Genomic DNA, 22,450 nt, shown 5'->3' with positions numbered 1-22,450 from the left:
GTGTCAAGAGATATAGTACTAAAACACTTGAGCGTCTCTCTTGATCCTAGGTCCTGGCAGAGTTGTGCAGACTCAGGACAACTGAGCTTTGAAGGAATACGCAGATTTAAGGAAGATTTGCTTTCTAATAATCATAATCTTTTCCTCAAAGAAGTTCATGAATTTATCACTGCTAAAGTGAAAGTCATCCTCTCTTGGAGAATGCTGCTTTTTAGTTAGCTTTGCGACAGTATCAAAAAGGAATTTCGGATTGTTCTTATTTTCCTCAATTAAGTTAGAAAAATAGGTTGATCGAGCAGCAGTAAGGGCTCTTCGGTACTGCACAGTACTGTCTTTCCAAGCTAGTTGGAAGACTTCCAGTTTGGTGTGGCGCCATTTCCGTTCCAATTTTCTGGAAGCTTGCTTCAGAGCTCGGGTATTTTCTGTGTACCAGGGAGCTAGTTTCTTATGAGAAATGTTTTTAGTTTTTAGGGGTGCAACTGCATCTAGGGTATTGCGCAAGGTTAAATTGAGTTCCTCAGTTAGGTGGTTAACTGATTTTTGTCCTCTGGCGTCCTTGGGTAGACAGAGGGAATCTGGAAGGACATCAAGGAATCTTTGTGTTGTCTGTGAATTTATAGCACGACTTTTGATGATCCTTGGTTGGGGTCTGAGCAGATTATTTGTTGCAATTGCAAACGTAATAAAATGGTGGTCCGATAGTCCAGGATTATGAGGAAAAACATTAAGATCCACAACATTTATTCCATGGGACAAAACTAGGTCCAGCGTATGACTGTGACAGTGAGTGGGTCCAGAGACATGTTGGACAAAACCCACTGAGTCGATGATGGCTCCGAAAGCCTTTTGGAGTGGGTCTGTGGACTTTTCCATGTGAATATTAAAGTCACCAAAGATTAGAATATTATCCGCTATGACTACAAGGTCCGATAGGAATTCAGGGAACTCAGTGAGGAACGCTGTATATGGCCCAGGAGGCCTGTAAACAGTAGCTATAAAAAGTGATTGAGTAGGCTGCATAGATTTCATGACTAGAAGCTCAAAAGACGAAAACGTCATTTTTTTTTTTGTAAATTGAAATTTGCTATCGTAAATGTTAGCAACACCTCCGCCTTTGCGGGATGCACGGGGGATATGGTCACTAGTGTAGCCAGGAGGTGAGGCCTCATTTAACACAGTAAATTCATCAGGCTTAAGCCATGTTTCAGTCAGGCCAATCACATCAAGATTATGATCAGTGATTAGTTCATTGACTATAATTGCCTTTGAAGTAAGGGATCTAACATTAAGTAGCCCTATTTTGAGATGTGAGGTATCATGATCTCTTTCAATAATGACAGGAATGGAGGTGGTCTTTATCCTAGTGAGATTGCTAAGGCGAACACCGCCATGTTTAGTTTTGCCCAACATAGGTCGAGGCACAGACACGGTCTCAATGGTGATAGCTGAGCTGACTACACTGACTGTGCTAGTGGCAGACTCCACTATGCTGGCAGGCTGGCTAACAGCCTGCTGCCTGGCCTGCACCATATTTCATTGTGGAGCTAGAGGAGTTAGAGCCCTGTCTATGTTGGTAGATAAAATGAGAGCACCCCTCCAGCTAGGATGGAGTCCGTCACTCCTCAGCAGGTCAGGCTTGGTCCTGTTTGTGGGTGAGTCCCAGAAAGAGGGCCAATTATCTACAAATTCTATCTTTTGGGAGGGGCAGAAAACAGTTTTCAACCAGCGATTGAGTTGTGAGACTCTGCTGTAGAGCTCATCACTCCCCCTAACTGGGAGGGGGCCAGAGACAATTACTCGATGCCGACACATCTTTCTAGCTGATTTACACGCAGAAGCTATGTTGCGCTTGGTGATCTCTGACTGTTTCATCCTAACATCGTTGGTGCCGACGTGGATAACAATATCTCTATACTCTCTACACTCGCCAGTTTTAGCTTTAGCCAGCACCATCTTCAGATTAGCCTTAACGTCGGTAGCCCTGCCCCCCGGTAAACAGTGTATGATCGCTGGATGATTCGTTTTAAGTCTAATACTGCGGGTAATGGAGTCGCCAATGACTAGAGTTTTCAATTTGTCAGAGCTAATGGTGGGAAGCTTCGGCGTCTCAGACCCCGTAACGGGAGGAGTAGAGACCAGAGAAGACTCGGCCTCTGACTCCGACCCGCTGCTTAATGGGGAAAACCGGTTGAAAGTTTCTGTCGGCTGAATGAGCAACACCGGTTGAGCGTTCCTACAGCGTTTCCTTCCAGAAACCGTGAGAAAGTTGTCCGGCTGCGGGGACTGTGCCAGGGGATTTATACTACTATCTGTACTTACTGGTGGCACAGACGCTGTTTCATCCTTTCCTACACTGAAATTACCCTTGCCTAGCGATTGCGTCTGAAGCTGGGCTTGTAGCACAGCTATCCTCGCCGGAAGGCGAGTACAGCGACTGCAATTAGAAGGCATCATGTTAATGTTACTACTTAGCTTCGGCTGTTGGAGGTCCTGACGAACCACGTCCAGATAAAGCGTCCGGAGTGAAAAAGTTGAGGAGGAAAAAACAAAAATATAAACGGTAATTAAAAAGTAAAAACCGTAAATTTGTCAGGTAGCAAAACAGGTTGGCAACAAAACGCACAGCAACTCAAAAACAAGTCTGCAAGTCGTGACCGGAAATGACGTACTGACAACAGCAAGATTCAACAACCATAAGGCAGGGTTCCCCAACCCCAAGAAGGAGAGGTTAGGAGAAGTGTAATAAGTGTAGTGTAGTAGTACACCGTATACACAGTACACCAAATACACAGTACATCAAATACACCTAATACACAATACACCTGATACACAGTACATCAAATACACCTAATACACATTACACCTAATACACAGTACATCAAATACACCTAATACACAATACACCTGATACACAGTACATCAAATACACCTATACACATTACACCAAATATACAGTACATCAAATACACCTAATACACAGTACATCATATACACAGTACATCAAATACACCTAATACACAATACACCTGATACACAGTACATCAAATACACCTATACACATTACACCAAATATACAGTACATCAAATACACCTAATACACAGTACATCATATACACAGTACACCGTATACACAGTACACCAAATGCACAGTACACCAAATACACCTAATACACATTACATCAAATACACAGTACATCATATACACAGTCAACAGTATACACAGTACACCTAATACACAGTACACCAAATACACCTAATACACATTACACGAAATACACAGTACATCAAATACACAGTACACCAACAATGCTGGATGATTTGTGTCTTGTAAAATCTGATAATTAACCTCTCACCCCTCTCTCCCTCTGGAGGCCTGAACCAGCAGCGTATCACCCAGAGTGCTCCTGGTAAGCAGGGGAGCCAGCTGCCTTCCAGCCCCCAAAGTGGAGGAGTCATGGGGGGCAGCAACAAGATACAGCTCCAGCAGCTGCAGATGGAGAAGGTGAGGTTGAGACTGAAACACCAGGAGCTGCTCCGCACCAGACCACAGGTCAGCAGAAATCCATATAAACTAACCTGAATCCCAACTCAGATCCATGTCTATATAAACTAACCTGAATCCCAACTCAGATCCATGTCTATATAAACTAACCTGAATCCCAACACAGATCGATGTCTATATAAACTAACTTGTCCCACCACACATTATCCCAGTTCTACTACACAGTATATCTCTCTTTCTTTCTCTCTCTCTCTCTCTCTCTCTCTCTCTCTCTCTCTCTCTCTCTCTCTGTCTCTCTGTCTCTCTGTCTCTCTGTCTCTCTGTCTCCCTGTCTCCCTGTCTCTCCCTGTCTCTCTCTCTGTCTCTCTCTCTCTTCATACTCAAGTGGAAGGATCACATAGCTGTGTGATGTCTGTCTGTTTAATCCTAGATTTAACTTGATATACAGTGGATAGAACGCAAATTAACTCTGACACAGACAGACAGACAGACAGACAGACAGACAGACAGACAGACAGACAGACAGACAGACAGACAGGTAAAAAGAGGGTGAAGGAGAGAATAACATGTGTAATGTGTATATGATCCACTAACATGTGTAATGTGTATATGATCCACTAACATGTGTAATGTGTATATGATCCACTAACATGTGTAATGTGTATATGATCCACTAACATGTGTAATGTGTATGTTGTGTGTTGAAGGAGCTTGCTCTGAGGAACCAACTGCCCACCAGTATGGAGCAGGACGGGGGAACCCTTAACCCCGTGTCGTCCCCTGGGATGGGCCAGGACGCCAGAATCATGACCACCAACAGCAATGACCCATTCCTCAACAGGTACGCCTACCTCTTTGTCTGGAACTTATTTGTTGTCTTAGGCCAGAATTCAGATTGTGCTTTGTCTGCAATGCACCTTTAAAAAGGCAATGCTCCCACATTCATAGAAACCACATTCACTGTAAACACTGCATATGTAGGCCCAATCGGATGTCACCTTTAAATGGCATTGTCCAAATCCGCAGTCGAATCCTGGCTTGAGTTTAGCTAAATCTGTGTCCAGGAAACCAGCTCTGAGTGTTCTAGATTGGCTAGACTTTACCAATATTTAAAACAATAGATTTGACCTTTACCTGGGTCAACTGCCTTGTTCAGGTGCAGAATGACAGATGTTTACCTTGTCAGCTCAGGGATTCGATCCAGCAACCTTTCAGTTACTAGTCCAACACTCTAACCAGTAGGCTACCTGCCGCCCCAACACACAGATGGGAAAAGTGACTCATGATTTGTGAAATAGTGTTTGAAGTATTAGTTACTTCAGAAAGCATTCACCCCCCTTGACTTATTCCCAGTTCAACATGGATATCTGTTTTCTCACCCATCTACACACAATGACAATAATGATCACATGTTTTTAGAAATGTTTGGGGAAAAAATCTGAATTAAATACAGAAATATCTCATTTACATAGGTATTCACACCCCTTTGTCAACACTTTGGCAGCGATTACAGAGGTTTCCACACATTTGCCCATTATTCTTAAAAACAATATTCAAGCTCTGTCAAGTTGGTTGTTGATCATTACTAGACAACCATTTTCAGGCCTTGCTGTAGATTTTCAGGTAGATTTATGTCAAAACTAGCTTGGCCACTCAGGAACATTCACTGTCTTCTTGCTAAGCAACTCCAGTGTAGATTTAGCCTTGTGTTTTAGATTATTGCTGGAAGGTGAATTCATCTCCCACTGTCTGTTTGTTTTTACCCTGAAAAACTCCCCAGTCCTTAACGATTACAGGCATACCCATAGCATAGCCACAACTATGCTTGAAATAATGCAGAGTGGTACTCAGTAATGTGTTGTATTGGATTTGACCCAAACACAACACTTTGCATTAAAGACAAAAAGTAAATTGCTTTGCCAGTATTACTTTAGTGCCTTGTCGCAAACAGATGCATGTTTTGGAATATTCTTTATTTTGTAAAGGCTTCCTTCTTTTCACTTGCATTCTGAAAGTATTCAGACCCCTTCACTTTTTCAACATTTTGTTACATTACAGCCTTATTCTAAAATGGATTAAATAAATACAAATCCTCAGCAGTGTATACACAGATGTTTACAAATGTATAAAAAAATAAACAGAAATACCTTATTTACATAAGTATTCAGACCCTTTGCTATAAGACTCGAAATTGAGCTCAGGTGCATCCTGTTTCCATTGATCATCCTTGAGATGTTTCTACAACATGAATTGAGTCCACCTGTGGTAAATTCAATTGATTAGACTTGATTTGGAAAGGCACACCTGGAAAGACACACCTGGAAAGGCACACCTGGAAAGACACACCTGGAAAGACACACCTGGAAAGACACACCTGGAAAGACACACCTGGAAAGGCACACCTGGAAAGGCACACCTGGAAAGACACAACTGGAAAGACACAACTGGAAAGACACACCTGGAAAGACACACCTGGAAAGGCACACCTGGAAAGACACACCTGGAAAGACACACCTGGAAAGACACACCTGGAAAGGCACACCTGGAAAGACACACCTGGAAAGACACACCTGGAAAGGCTCCAACAGTAATATCTAACTAAATGCTTGTGTTTCTAGCTCCAACAGTACAGTAGTATCTAACTAAATGCTTGTGTTTCCATCTCCAGCAGTACAGTAGTATCTAACTAAATGATTGTGTTCCTAGCTCCAACAGTACAGTAGTATCTAACTAAATGCTTGTGTTCCTAGCTCCAAAAGTACAGTAGTATCTAACTAAATGCTTGTGTTTCTAGCTCCAACAGTACAGTAGTATCTAACTAAATGCTTGTGTTTCTAGCTCCAACAGTACAGTAGTATATAACTAAATGCTTGTGTTTCTAGCTCCAACAGTAATATCTAACTAAATGCTTGTGTTCCTAGCTCCAACAGTGAAGTAGTATCTAACTAAATGCTTGTGTTCCTAGCTCCAACAGTACAGTAATATCTAACTAAATGCTTGCGTTTCTTGCTCCAACAGTACAGTAGTATCTAACTAAATGCTTGTGTGTCTTGCTCCAACAGTACAGTAGTATCTAACTAAATGCTTGTGTTTCTTGCTCCAACAGTACAGTAGTATCTAACTAAATGCTTGTGTTCCTAGCTCCAACAGTACAGTAGTATCTAACTAAATGCTTGTGTTTCTTGCTCCAACAGTACAGTAGTATCTAACTAAATGCTTGTGTTTCTTGCTCCAACAGTACAGTAGTATCTAACTAAATGCTTGTGTTTCTTGCTCCAACAGTACAGTAGTATCTAACTAAATGCTTGTGTTTCTTGCTCCAACAGTACAGTATTATCTAACTAAATGCTTGTGTTTCTTGCTCCAACAGTACAGTAGTATCTAGCTAAATGCTTGTGTTCCTAACTCCAACAGTAATATCTAACTAAATGCTTGTGTTTCTAGCTCCAACAGTACAGTAGTATCTAACTAAATGCTTGTGTTTCTAGCTCCAGCAGTACAGTAGTATCTAACTAAATGATTGTGTTCCTAGCTCCAACAGTACAGTAGTATCTAACTAAATGCTTGTGTTCCTAGCTCCAACAGTACAGTAGTAAATAACTAAATGCTTGTGTTTCTAGCTCCAACAGTACAGTAGTATCTAACTAAATGCTTGTGTTTCTAGCTCCAACAGTACAGTAGTATCTAACTAAATGCTTGTGTTTCTAGCTCCAACAGTACAGTAGTATCTAACTAAATGCTTGTGTTTCTAGCTCCAACAGTAATATCTAACTAAATGCTTGTGTTCCTAGCTCCAACAGTGAAGTAGTATCTAACTAAATTATTGTGTTCCTAGCTCCAACAGTACAGTAATATCTAACTAAATGCTTGTGTTCCTAACTCCAACAGTGCAGTAGTATCTAACTAAATGCTTGCGTTTCTTGCTCCAACAGTACAGTAGTATCTAACTAAATGCTTGTGTTTCTTGCACCAACAGTACAGTAGTATCTAACTAAATGCTTGTGTTTCTTGCTCCAACAGTACAGTAGTATCTAACTAAATGCTTGTGTTCCTAGCTCCAACAGTACAGTAGTATCTAACTAAATGCTTGTGTTTCTAGCTCCAACAGTACAGTAGTATGTAACTAAATGCTTGTGTTTCTTGCTCCAACAGTAATATCTAACTAAATGCTTGTGTTTCTTGCTCCAACAGTACAGTAGTATCTAGCTAAATGCTTGTGTTCCTAACTCCAACAGTAGTATCTAACTAAATGCTTGTGTTTCTAGCTCCAGCAGTACAGTAGTATCTAACTAAATGATTGTGTTCCTAGCTCCAACAGTACAGTAGTATCTAACTAAATGCTTGTGTTCCTAGCTCCAACAGTACAGTAGTATCTAACTAAATGCTTGTGTTTCTAGCTCCAACAGTACAGTAGTATCTAACTAAATGCTTGTGTTTCTAGCTCCAACAGTACAGTAGTATATAACTAAATGCTTGTGTTTCTAGCTCCAACAGTAATATCTAACTAAATGCTTGTGTTCCTAGCTCCAACAGTGAAGTAGTATCTAAGTCAAATCAAATCAAATCAAATTTTATTTGTCACATACACATGGTTAGCAGATGTTAATGCGAGTGTAGCGAAATGCTTGTGCTTCTAGTTCCGACAATGCAGTAATAACAAGTAATCTAACTAACAATTCCAAAACTACTGTCTTGTACACAGTGTAAGGGGATAAAGAATATGTACATAAGGATATATGAATGAGAGATGGTACAGAGCAGCATAGGCAAGATACAGTAGATGGTATCGGGTACAGTATGTACAAATGAGATGAGTATGTAAACAAAGTGGCATAGTATAGTATAAAGTGGCTAGTGATACATGTATTACATAAGGATACCGTCGATGATATAGAGTACAGTATATACGTATGCATATGAGATGAATAATGTAGGGTAAGTAACATTTATATAAGGTAGCATTGTTTAAAGTGGCTAGTGATATATTTACATCATTTCCCATCAATTCCCATTATTAAAGTGGCTGGAGTTGAGTCAGTGTCAGTGTGTTGGCAGCAGCCACTCAGTGTTAGTGGTGGCTGTTTAACAGTCTGATGGCCTTGAGATAGAAGCTGTTTTTCAGTCTCTCGGTCCCAGCTTTGATGCACCTGTACTGACCTCGCCTTCTGGATGATAGCGGGGTGAACAGGCAGTGGCTCGGGTGGTTGATGTCCTTGATGATCTTTATGGCCTTCCTGTGACATCGGGTGGTGTAGGTGTCCTGGAGGGCAGGTAGTTTGCCCCCGGTGATGCGTTGTGCAGACCTCACTACCCTCTGGAGAGCCTTACGGTTGAGGGCGGTGCAGTTGCCATACCAGGCGGTGATACAGCCCGCCAGGATGCTCTCGATTGTGCATCTGTAGAAGTTTGTGAGTGCTTTTGGTGACAAGCCGAATTTCTTCAGCCTCCTGAGGTTGAAGAGGCGCTGCTGCGCCTTCTTCACGATGCTGTCTGTGTGAGTGGACCAATTCAGTTTGTCTGTGATGTGTATGCCGAGGAACTTAAAACTTGCTACCCTCTCCACTACTGTTCCATCGATGTGGATAGGGGGGTGTTCCCTCTGCTGTTTCCTGAAGTCCACAATCATCTCCTTAGTTTTGTTGACGTTGAGTGTGAGGTTGTTTTCCTGACACCACACTCCGAGGGCCCTCACCTCCTCCCTGTAGGCCGTCTCATCGTTGTTGGTAATCAAGCCTACCACTGTTGTGTCGTCCGCAAACTTGATGATTGAGTTGGAGGCGTGCGTGGCCACGCAGTCGTGGGTGAACAGGGAGTACAGGAGAGGGCTCAGAACGCAACCTTGTGGGGCCCCAGTGTTGAGGATCAGCGGGGAGGAGATGTTGTTGCCTACCCTCACCACCTGGGGGCGGCCCGTCAGGAAGTCCAGTACCCAGTTGCACAGGGCGGGGTCGAGACCCAGGGTCTCGAGCTTGATGACGAGCTTGGAGGGTACTATGGTGTTGAATGCCGAGCTGTAGTCGATGAACAGCATTCTCACATAGGTATTCCTCTTGTCCAGATGGGTTAGGGCAGTGTGCAGTGTGGTTGAGATTGCATCGTCTGTGGACCTATTTGGGCGGTAAGCAAATTGGAGTGGGTCTAGGGTGTCAGGTAGGGTGGAGGTGATATGGTCCTTGACTAGTCTCTCAAAGCACTTCATGATGACGGATGTGAGTGCTACGGGGCGGTAGTCATTTAGCTCAGTTACCTTAGCTTTCTTGGGAACAGGAACAATGGTGGCCCTCTTGAAGCATGTGGGAACAGCAGACTGGTATAGGGATTGATTGAATATGTCCGTAAACACACCGGCCAGCTGGTCTGCGCATGCTCTGAGGGCGCGGCTGGGGATGCCATCTGGGCCTGCAGCCTTGCGAGGGTTAACACGTTTAAATGTCTTACTCACCTCGGCTGCAGTGAAGGAGAGACCGCATGTTTTCGTTGCAGGCCGTGTCAGTGGCACTGTATTGTCCTCAAAGCGGGCAAAAAAGTTATTTAGTCTGCCTGGGAGCAAGACATCCTGGTCCGTGACTGGGCTGGGTTTCTTCCTGTAGTCCGTGATTGACTGTAGACCCTGCCACATGCCTCTTGTGTCTGAGCCGTTGAATTGAGATTCTACTTTGTCTCTGTACTGGCGCTTAGCTTGTTTGATAGCCTTGCGGAGGGAATAGCTGCACTGTTTGTATTCGGTCATGTTACCAGACACCTTGCCCTGATTAAAAGCAGTGGTTCGCGCTTTCAGTTTCACACGAATGCTGCCATCAATCCACGGTTTCTGGTTAGGGAATGTTTTAATCGTTGCTATGGGAACGACATCTTCAACGCACGTTCTGATGAACTCGCACACCGAATCAGCGTATTCGTCAATGTTGTTATCTGACGCAATACGAAACATCTCCCAGTCCACGTGATGGAAGCAGTCTTGGAGTGTGGAGTCAGCTTGGTCGGACCAGCGTTGGACAGACCTCAGCGTGGGAGCCTCTTGTTTTAGTTTCTGTCTGTAGGCAGGGATCAACAAAATGGAGTCGTGGTCAGCTTTTCCGAAAGGGGGGCGGGGGAGGGCCTTATATGCGTCGCGGAAGTTAGAGTAACAATGGTCCAAGGTCTTTCCTCCCCTGGTTGCGCAATCGATATGCTGATAAAATTTGGGGAGTCTTGTTTTCAGATTAGCCTTGTTAAAATCCCCAGCTACAATGAATGCAGCCTCCGGATAAATTGTTTCCAGTTTGCAGAGAGTTAAATAAAGTTCGTTCAGAGCCATCGATGTGTCTGCTTGGGGGGGGATATATACGGCTGTGATTATAATCGAAGAGAATTCTCTTGGTAGATAATGCGGTCTACATTTGATTGTGAGGAATTCTAAATCAGGTGAACAGAAGGATTTGAGTTCCTGTATGTTTCTTTCATCGCACCATGTCACGTTAGTCATAAGGCATACGCCCCCGCCCCTCTTTTTACCAGAAAGATGTTTTTTCCTGTCTGCGCGATGCGTGGAGAAACCTGTTGGCTGCACCGCTTCGGATAGCGTCTCTCCAGTAAGCCACGTTTCCGTGAAGCAAAGAACGTTACAGTCTCTGATGTCCCTCTGGAATGCTACCCTTGCTCGGATTTCATCAACCTTGTTGTCAAGAGACTGGACATTGGCAAGAAGAATGCTAGGGAGTGGTGCGCGCTGTGCCCGTCTCCGGAGTCTGACCAGAAGACCGCCTCGTTTCCCTCTCTTTCGGAGTCGTTTTTTTGGGTCGCTGCATAGGATCCACTCCGTTGTCCTGTTTGTAAGGCAGAACACAGGATCCGCGTCGCGAAAAACATATTCTTGGTCGTACTGATGGTGAGTTGATGCTGATCTTATATTCAGTAGTTCTTCTCGACTGTATGTAATGAAACCTAAGATGACCTGGGGTACTAATGTAAGAAATAACACGTAAAAAAACAAAAAACTGCATAGTTTCCTAGGAACGCGAAGCGAGGCGGCCATCTCTGTCGGCGCCGGAAGTATCTAACTAAATGCTTGTGTTCCTAGCTCCAACAGTACAGTAATATCTAACTAAATGCTTGTGTTCCTAACTCCAACAGTGCAGTAGTATCTAACTAAATGCTTGCGTTTCTTGCTCCAACAGTACAGTAGTATCTAACTAAATGCTTGTGTGTCTTGCTCCAACAGTACAGTAGTATCTAACTAAATGCTTGTGTTTCTTGCTCCAACAGTACAGTAGTATCTAACTAAATGCTTGTGTTTCTTGCTCCAACAGTACAGTAGTATCTAACTAAATGCTTGTGTTCCTAGCTCCAACAGTACAGTAGTATCTAACTAAATGCTTGTGTTTCTTGCTCCAACAGTACAGTAGTATCTAACTAAATGCTTGTGTTTCTTGCTCCAACAGTACAGTAGTATCTAACTAAATGCTTGTGTTTCTTGCTCCAACAGTACAGTAGTATCTAACTAAATGCTTGTGTTTCTTGCTCCAACAGTACAGTATTATCTAACTAAATGCTTGTGTTTCTTGCTCCAACAGTACAGTAGTATCTAGCTAAATGCTTGTGTTCCTAACTCCAACAGTAATATCTAACTAAATGCTTGTGTTTCTAGCTCCAACAGTACAGTAGTATCTAACTAAATGCTTGTGTTTATAGCTCCAGCAGTACAGTAGTATCTAACTAAATGATTGTGTTCCTAGCTCCAACAGTACAGTAGTATCTAACTAAATGCTTGTGTTCCTAGCTCCAACAGTACAGTAGTAAATAACTAAATGCTTGTGTTTCTAGCTCCAACAGTACAGTAGTATCTAACTAAATGCTTGTGTTTCTAGCTCCAACAGTACAGTAGTATCTAACTAAATGCTTGTGTTTCTAGCTCCAACAGTACAGTAGTATCTAACTAAATGCTTGTGTTTCTAGCTCCAACAGTAATATCTAACTAAATGCTTGTGTTCCTAGCTCCAACAGTGAAGTAGTATCTAACTAAATTATTGTGTTCCTAGCTCCAACAGTACAGTAATATCTAACTAAATGCTTGTGTTCCTAACTCCAACAGTGCAGTAGTATCTAACTAAATGCTTGCGTTTCTTGCTCCAACAGTACAGTAGTATCTAACTAAATGCTTGTGTTTCTTGCTCCAACAGTACAGTAGTATCTAACTAAATGCTTGTGTTTCTTGCTCCAACAGTACAGTAGTATCTAACTAAATGCTTGTGTTTCTTGCTCCAACAGTACAGTAGTATCTAACTAAATGCTTGTGTTCCTAGCTCCAACAGTACAGTAGTATCTAACTAAATGCTTGTGTTTCTAGCTCCAACAGTACAGTAGTATGTAACTAAATGCTTGTGTTTCTTGCTCCAACAGTAATATCTAACTAAATGCTTGTGTTTCTTGCTCCAACAGTACAGTAGTATCTAGCTAAATGCTTGTGTTCCTAACTCCAACAGTAATATCTAACTAAATGTTTGTGTTTCTAGCTCCAACAGTACAGTAGTATCTAACTAAATGCTTGTGTTTCTAGCTCCAGCAGTACAGTAGTATCTAACTAAATGATTGTGTTCCTAGCTCCAACAGTACAGTAGTATCTAACTAAATGCTTGTGTTCCTAGCTCCAACAGTACAGTAGTATCTAACTAAATGCTTGTGTTTCTAGCTCCAACAGTACAGTAGTATCTAACTAAATGCTTGTGTTTCTTGCTCCAACAGTAATATCTAACTAAATGCTTGTGTTTCTTGCTCCAACAGTACAGTAGTATCTAGCTAAATGCTTGTGTTCCTAACTCCAACAGTAATATCTAACTAAATGCTTGTGTTTCTAGCTCCAACAGTACAGTAGTATCTAACTAAATGCTTGTGTTTCTAGCTCCAGCAGTACAGTAGTATCTAACTAAATGATTGTGTTCCTAGCTCCAACAGTACAGTATTATCTAACTAAATGCTTGTGTTCCTAGCTCCAACAGTACAGTAGTATCTAACTAAATGCTTGTGTTTCTAGCTCCAACAGTACAGTAGTATCTAACTAAATGCTTGTGTTTCTAGCTCCAACAGTACAGTAGTATCTAACTAAATGCTTGTGTTCCTAGCTCCAACAGTACAGTAATATATAACTAAATGCTTGTGTTTCTAGCTCCAACAGTACAGTAGTATCTAACTAAATGCTTGTGTTTCTAGCTCCAACAGTAATATCTAACTAAATGCTTGTGTTCCTAACTCCAACAGTGCAGTAGTATCTAACTAAATGCTTGTGTTCCTAGCTCCAACAGTAATATCTAACTAAATACTAGTGTTTCTAGCTCCAACAGTGCAGTAGTATCTAACTAAATGCTTGTGTTCCTAACTTCAACAGTGCAGTAGTATCTAACTAAATGCTTGTGTTCCTAGCTCCAACAGTAATATCTAACTAAATGCTTGTTTTTATAGCACCAACAGTAATATCTAACTAAATGCTTGTGTTCCTAGCTCCAACAGTACAGTATTATCTAACTAAATGCTTGTGTTCCTAGCTCCAATAGTACAGTAGTATCTAACTAAATGCTTGTGTTTCTAGCTCCAACAGTACAGTAGTATCTAACTAAATGCTTGTGTTTCTAGCTCCAACAGTACAGTAGTATCTAGCTAAATGCTTGTGTTCCTAACTCCAACAGTAATATCTAACTAAATGCTTGTGTTTCTTGCTCCAACAGTAATATCTAACTAAATGCTTGTGTTTCTTGCTCCAACAGTACAGTAGTATCTAGCTAAATGCTTGTGTTCCTAACTCCAACAGTAATATCTAACTAAATGCTTGTGTTTCTAGCTCCAACAGTACAGTAGTATCTAACTAAATGCTTGTGTTCCTAGCTCCAACAGTACAGTAGTATCTAACTAAATGCTTGTGTTTCTAGCTCCAACAGTACAGTAGTATCTAACTAAATGCTTGTGTTTCTTGCTCCAACAGTAATATCTAACTAAATGCTTGTGTTTCTTGCTCCAACAGTACAGTAGTATCTAACTAAATGCTTGTGTTTCTTGCTCCAACAGTAATATCTAACTAAATGCTTGTGTTTCTTGCTCCAACAGTACAGTAGTATCTAGCTAAATGCTTGTGTTCCTAACTCCAACAGTAATATCTAACTAAATGCTTGTGTTTCTAGCTCCAACAGTACAGTAGTATCTAACTAAATGCTTGTGTTTCTAGCTCCAGCAGTACAGTAGTATCTAACTAAATGATTGTGTTCCTAGCTCCAACAGTACAGTATTATCTAACTAAATGCTTGTGTTCCTAGCTCCAACAGTACAGTAGTATCTAACTAAATGCTTGTGTTTCTAGCTCCAACAGTACAGTAGTATCTAACTAAATGCTTGTGTTTCTAGCTCCAACAGTACAGTAGTATCTAACTAAATGCTTGTGTTCCTAGCTCCAACAGTACAGTAATATATAACTAAATGCTTGTGTTTCTAGCTCCAACAGTACAGTAGTATCTAACTAAATGCTTGTGTTTCTAGCTCCAACAGTAATATCTAACTAAATGCTTGTGTTCCTAGCTCCAACAGTACAGTAATATATAACTAAATGCTTGTGTTTCTAGCTCCAACAGTACAGTAGTATCTAACTAAATGCTTGTGTTTCTAGCTCCAACAGTAATATCTATCTAAATGCGTGTGTTCCTAGCTCCAACAGTGAAGTAGGATCTAACTAAATGCTTGTGTTCCTAGCTCCAACAGTACAGTAATATCTAACTAAATGCTTGTGTTCCTAACTCCAACAGTGCAGTAGTATCTAACTAAATGCTTGTGTTCCTAGCTCCAACAGTAATATCTAACTAAATACTAGTGTTTCTAGCTCCAACAGTGCAGTAGTATCTAACTAAATGCTTGTGTTCCTAACTTCAACAGTGCAGTAGTATCTAACTAAATGCTTGTGTTCCTAGCTCCAACAGTAATATCTAACTAAATGCTTGTTTTTATAGCACCAACAGTAATATCTAACTAAATGCTTGTGTTCCTAGCTCCAACAGTACAGTATTATCTAACTAAATGCTTGTGTTCCTAGCTCCAACAGTACGGTAGTATCTAACTAAATGCTTGTGTTTCTAGCTCCAACAGTACAGTAGTATCTAACTAAATGCTTGTGTTTCTAGCTCCAACAGTACAGTAGTATCTAGCTAAATGCTTGTGTTCCTAACTCCAACAGTAATATCTAACTAAATGCTTGTGTTTCTAGCTCCAACAGTACAGTAGTATCTAACTAAATGCTTGTGTTTCTAGCTCCAGCAGTACAGTAGTATCTAACTAAATGATTGTGTTCCTAGCTCCAACAGTACAGTATTATCTAACTAAATGATTGTGTTCCTTGCTCCAACAGTACAGTAGTATCTAACTAAATGCTTGTGTTTCTAGCTCCAACAGTACAGTAGTATCTAACTAAATGCTTGTGTTTCTAGCTCCAACAGTACAGTAGTATCTAACTAAATGCTTGTGTTCCTAGCTCCAACAGTACAGTAATATATAACTAAATGCTTGTGTTTCTAGCTCCAACAGTACAGTAGTATCTAACTAAATGCTTGTGTTTCTAGCTCCAACAGTAATATCTATCTAAATGCGTGTGTTCCTAGCTCCAACAGTGAAGTAGGATCTAACTAAATGCTTGTGTTCCTAGCTCCAACAGTACAGTAATATCTAACTAAATGCTTGTGTTCCTAACTCCAACAGTGCAGTAGTATCTAACTAAATGCTTGTGTTCCTAGCTCCAACAGTAATATCTAACTAAATACTAGTGTTTCTAGCTCCAACAGTGCAGTAGTATCTAACTAAATGCTTATGTTCCTAACTTCAACAGTGCAGTAGTATCTAACTAAATGCTTGTGTTCCTAGCTCCAACAGTAATATCTAACTAAATGCTTGTTTTTATAGCACCAACAGTAATATCTAACTAAATACTAGTGTTTCTAGCTCCAACAGTGCAGTAGTATCTAACTAAATGCTTGTGTTCCTAACTTCAACAGTGCAGTAGTATCTAACTAAATGCTTGTGTTCCTAGCTCCAACAGTAATATCTAACTAAATGCTTGTTTTTATAGCACCAACAGTGCAGTAGTATCTAACTAAATGCTTGTGTTTCTAGAACCAACATTGCAGTAGTATCTAACTAAATGCTTGTGTTTCTAGCTCCAACAGTAATATCTAACTAAATGCTTGTGTTTCTAGCTCCAACAGTGCAGTAATATCTAACTAAATGCTTGTGTTCCTAGCTCTTACTGTGCGGTATTATCTACCTAAATGCTTGTGTTTATAGCTCCAACAATGCAGAAGTATCTACCTAAATGCTTGTGTTTCTAGCTCCAAAGGTGAAGTAGTATCTAACTAAATGCTTGTGTTCCTAGTTCCAACAGTACATTAGTATCTAACTAAATGATTGTGTTTCTAGCTCCAACAGCGCAGTAATATCTAGCTAAATGCTTGTGTTTCTAGCTCCAACAGTGCAGTAGTATCTAACTAAATGCTTGTGTTCCTAGTTCCAACAGTGCAGTAGTATCTAACTATATGCCTGTGTTTCTAGCTCCAAAGGTGAAGTAGTATCTAACTAAATGCTTGTGTTCCTAGTTCCAACAGTGCAGTAGTATCTAACTAAATGCATGTTTTCCTAACTCCAAGAGTACAGTAGTATCTAACGATTTACAACAATACAAACAAATCACAGGTCGTCCCAGTGACTGACAGACCACCCCTGTCCACCTGGATCCCAGGTTGTCCCAGTGACTGGCAGACCACCCCTGTCCACCTGGATCCCAGGTTGTCCCAGTGACTGGCAGACCATCCCTGTCCAGCTGGATCCCAGGTCGTCCCAGTGACTGGCAGACCATCCCTGTCCAGCTGGATCCCAGGTTGTCCCAGTGACTGTCAGACCATCCCTGTCCACCTGGATCCCAGGTTGTCCCAGTGACTGGCAGACCATCCCTGTCCAGCTGGATCCCAGGTCGTCCCAGTGACTGGCAGACCATCTCTGTCCAGCTGGATCCAAGGTCGTCCCCGTGACTGGCATACCATCCCTGTCCAGCTGGATCCCAGGTTGTCACAGTGACTGGCAGACCACCCCTGTCCAGCTGGATCCCAGGTCGTCCCAGTGACTGGCAGACCACCGCTGTCCACCTGGATCCCAGGTCGTCCCAGTGACTGGCGGACCACCCCTGTCCACCTGGATCCCAGTCGTCCCAGTGACTGGCAGACCATCCTGTCCAGCTGGATCCCAGGTCGTCCCAGTGACTGGCAGACCATCCCTGTCCAGCTGGATCCCAGGTCGTCCCAGTGACTGGCAGACCACCCCTGTCCTCCTGGATCCCAGGTCGTCCCAGTGACTGGCAGACCACTCTGTCCAGCTGGATCCCAGGTCTTCCCAGTGACTGGCAGACCACCCCTGTCCTCCTGGATCCCAGGTCGCCCCAGTGACTGGCAGACCACCCATGTCCAGCTGCATCCCAGGTCGTCCCAGTGACTGGCAGACCACCCATGTCCAGCTGGATCCCAGGTCGTCCCAGTGACTGGCAGACCACCCCTGTCCACCTGGATCCCAGGTCGTCCCAGTGACTGGCAGACCACCCTGTCCAGCTGGATCCCAGGTCGTCCCAGTGACTGGCAGACCACCCCTGTCCACCTGGATCCCAGGTCGTCCCAGTGACTGGCAGACCACCCCTATCCACCTGGATCCCAGTTCGTCCCAGTGACTGGCAGACCACCCCTGTCCACCTGGATCCCAGGTCGTCCCAGTCACTGGCAGACCACCCTGTCCACCTGGATCCCTGGCCTCTGAGTGATGGGGACCCATCCTTTATAAAGAGCTCCCAGTGACTGGCAGACCACCCTGTCCAGCTGGATCCCTGGCCTCTGAGTGATGGGGACCCATCCTTTGTAAAGAGCTCCCAGTGTCTGGCAGATCACCCTGTCCAGCTGGATCCCTGGCCTCTGAGTGATGGGGACCCATCCTTTATAAAGAGCTCCCAGTGACTGGCATACCACCCTGTCCAGCTGGATCCCTGGCCTCTGAGTGATGGGGACCCATCCTTTATAAAGAGCTCCCAGTGCCACCCACATAACAGAAGCAGATTAACTGCCACAAGCATTTCCAGCGCCCTCACCTCCATTATATTGTATATAGTTATTCAAAAGTATATATAAAAAAATCTTGTATATCTTAATTTATTTCCACAATTAATTAATAATATGCGCAATAATTTTGGCAGTTCATGCGAAGGATTGTTACCTATAACCAGGATTGATATTACAAAAATAGTTTTTTTAGCAAGCATTCACAATTATTGTGATTCATCCTATATTTATCCCTAACATCATTACCTCATAGCAACAGATGTGGGAAACACGCACACACACACACACAATTTCCCCACAAACAACCACAAGCTCAGATGTTCAACAGATGTTCCATCCCCAAGCCTCAAGAGATAAGTTGTTTGAGAAGTCATGCAAAATTGAGCAAGAATGTGGAGATTTGATTAATGTGAAGTCCTAGGTGATGGAGATCAGATACACCCCTTTCCCCTGAAAGACAGACACGCTGGTCCCCCGTTGTGACCATTTCCCCAAGCATTTCTGCAGTCAGAGCTTTTAATGATTTTGTGCCACCGGGGCCACAATAGCTTGCCCCTTCTCTGATTATCCGAGTGTGAACCTCTCCCCATGGGTTACTGCAGCTAGTGTTGCCAGCACTGCCACTGCCTGGGTGGGGGCCCCCCACCGGAATCCCCACCGGCTCGGTACAAGGTCGTCAAGGTTCTCATTAGCAGCTTTGAGAATTTCCTTGTATATTATGCTCTCCCATCAGGGGGCTCTGGCTTTGTAGAACCAACCCTGTCAGGCAGGCTCAGAACCACCAACCCTGTCAGGCAGGCTCAGAACCACCAACCCTGTCAGGCAGGCTCAGAACCACTGTTGGACCAACCCTGTCAGGCAGGCTCAGAACCACTGTCGGACCAACCCTGTCAGGCAGGCTCAGAACCACTGTCGGACCAACCCTGTCAGGCAGGCTCAGAACCACTGGTGGACCAACCCTGTCAGGCAGGCTCAGAACCACTGTTGGACCAACCCTGTCAGGCAGGCTCAGAACCACCAACCCTGTCAGGCAGGCTCAGAACCACTGTTGGACCAACCCTGTCAGGCAGGCTCAGAACCACTGTTGGACCAACCCTGTCAGGCAGGCTCAGAACCACCAACCCTGCCAGGCAGGCTCAGAACCACCAACCCTGTCGGGCAGGCTCAGAACCACCAACCCTGTCAGGCAGACTCAGAACCACTGTCGGACCAACCCTGTCAGGCAGGCTCAGAACCACTGTTGGACCAACCCTGTCAGGCATGCTCAGAACCACCAACCCTGTCAGGCAGGCTCAGAACCACTGTTGGACCAACCCTGTCAGGCAGGCTCAGAACCACTGTTGGACCAACCCTGTCAGGCAGGCTCAGAACCCCCAACCCTGTCAGGCAGGCTCAGAACCCCCAACCCTGTCAGGCAGGCTCAGAACCACCAACCCTGTCAGGCAGGCTCAGAACCACCAACCCTGTCAGGCAGGCTCAAAACCACTGTTGGACCAACCCTGTCAGGCAGGCTCAGAACCACAAACCCTGTCAGGCAGGCTCAGAACCACTGTTGGACCAACCCTGTCAGGCAGGCTCAGAACCACTGTTGGACCAACCCTGTCAGGCAGGCTCAGAACCACCAACCCTGCCAGGCAGGCTCAGAACCACCAACCCTGTCGGGCAGGCTCAGAACCACCAACCCTGTCAGGCAGACTCAGAACCACTGTCGGACCAACCCTGTCAGGCAGGCTCAGAACCACTATTGGACCAACCCTGTCAGGCAGGCTCAGAACCACCAACCCTGTCAGGCAGGCTCAGAACCACTGTTGGACCAACCCTGTCAGGCAGGCTCAGAACCACTGTAGAACCAACCCTGTCGGGCAGGCTCAGAACCCCCAACCCTGTCAGGCAGACTCAGAACCACCAACCCTGTCAGGCAGACTCAGAACCACTGTCGGACCAACCCTGTCAGGCAGGCTCAGAACCACTGTTGGACCAATCCTGTCAGGCAGGCTCAGAACCACTGTCGAACCAACCCTGTCAGGCAGGCTCAGAACCCCCAACCCTGTCAGGCAGGCTCAGAACCACCAACCCTGTCAGGCAGGCTCAGAACCACCAACCCTGTCAGGCAGGCTCAAAACCACTGTTGGACCAACCCTGTCAGGCAGGCTCAGAACCACAAACCCTGTCAGGCAGGCTCAGAACCACTGTTGGACCAACCCTGTCAGGCAGGCTCAGAACCACTGTTGGACCAACCCTGTCAGGCAGGCTCAGAACCACCAACCCTGCCAGGCAGGCTCAGAACCACCAACCCTGTCGGGCAGGCTCAGAACCACCAACCCTGTCAGGCAGACTCAGAACCACTGTCGGACCAACCCTGTCAGGCAGGCTCAGAACCACTATTGGACCAACCCTGTCAGGCAGGCTCAGAACCACCAACCCTGTCAGGCAGGCTCAGAACCACTGTTGGACCAACCCTGTCAGGCAGGCTCAGAACCACTGTAGAACCAACCCTGTCGGGCAGGCTCAGAACCCCCAACCCTGTCAGGCAGACTCAGAACCACCAACCCTGTCAGGCAGGCTCAGAACCCCCAACCCTGTCAGGCAGGCTCAGAACCACCAACCCTGTCAGGCAGGCTCAGAACCACTGTCGGACCAACCCTGTCAGGCAGGCTCAGAACCACCAACCCTGTCAGGCAGGCTCAGAACCACTGTCGGACCAACCCTGTCAGGCAGGCTCAGAACCACTGTTGGAACAACCCTGTCAGGCAGGCTCAGAACCACCAACCCTGTCAGGCAGGCTCAGAACCACCAACCCTGTCAGGCAGGCTCAGAACCATCAACCCTGTCAGGCAGGCTCAGAACCACTGTCGGACCAACCCTGTCAGGCAGGCTCAGAACCACCAACCCTGTCAGGCAGGCTCAGAACCACTGTCGGACCAACCCTGTCAGGCAGGCTCAGAATCTTGAGAGGGCGGTGCTGCTTTATCAGGTCTCTGACCGCATTCATCTTTCTGTCCTGGCTGCATATAGGCTACTTACAGCAGGCCAATAAATACAGATAAGAACTTCTGCTTAGTGTGTGGGTCCATCAGGTGGGTGTCTAGGGTATATGGTTGGAGACCGCTCCATCATGATAGGACAATAAATAAATCAACTATATTTATAATCTATTTTAAAATGCATATCCCATATCTGCACAAAATGTAAAGCTCTCTCTTTTACAACTCCTGCTCACAGACACACACGGGCCCTGGGATTTGCAACTATTTTCCTTTTTTGCTCACTTAACTACAGAATTTTCCAAACACAAAAACACATACCCCACCTTCTGTCACAATACACCCACACATACCCACATACTATGTCCTCTGTTTGCTGTGTTTTTATCCGAACCATGTTGATTCCTACCTCATTTCAGGCTTTTGTGTTTCAGTTTGAAGAGGTATTATTTCAATAATGATCCTTTCTTCCAATGCTGTCTTTTATCTATTTATAGATACTTTGGATAGAAAGTTGAATAATAATTATTTTACAACATTCACTATCTTGAATGGTATAGTGTATTTGTTGTGTATTTCTTTATCCTGGCAGCAGAGTGTGCAGTTTGTAGAAGGTTTAACATAACCTAATGTGACTAGCCTCTGGAACCTCTAATTAAAGAAAACCAGGAACAACTCTGGGCTCTAGAGCCTCTACTAAAGGAGCAGGAAAAACTATTGGATCTAAACCCTCTACATAGTGAGGAGCAGGAACTACCCTGGGCTCTAGAGCCTCTACTTAAAGAGCAGGAACTACCCTGGGCTCTAGAGCCTATACTTAAAGAGCAGGAACTACCCTGGGCTCTAGAGCCTCTACTTAAAGAGCAGGA

General features: G+C 44.2%; 1 protein-coding gene across 1 annotated transcript in view; it reads left to right on the top strand.

Moving 5' to 3' along the window:
* LOC139382945 (transcriptional coactivator YAP1-like) overlaps nucleotides 1-22,450 on the top strand; it is a 94,294-nt gene that overhangs the window by 56,735 nt on the left and 15,109 nt on the right. Inside the window, exons 5-6 of the mRNA XM_071127219.1 lie at nucleotides 3,372-3,550; nucleotides 4,210-4,343. Coding sequence (XP_070983320.1) covers nucleotides 3,372-3,550; nucleotides 4,210-4,343 — 313 coding nt within the window. The remainder of the gene's footprint in view (nucleotides 1-3,371; nucleotides 3,551-4,209; nucleotides 4,344-22,450) is intronic.

The sequence above is a fragment of the Oncorhynchus clarkii genome, chromosome 24 (assembly GCF_045791955.1).
Source record: "Oncorhynchus clarkii lewisi isolate Uvic-CL-2024 chromosome 24, UVic_Ocla_1.0, whole genome shotgun sequence".
NCBI classification, from domain to species: Eukaryota; Metazoa; Chordata; class Actinopteri; order Salmoniformes; family Salmonidae; genus Oncorhynchus; species Oncorhynchus clarkii.
This window is presented reverse-complemented; position numbering and strand designations above follow the sequence as displayed.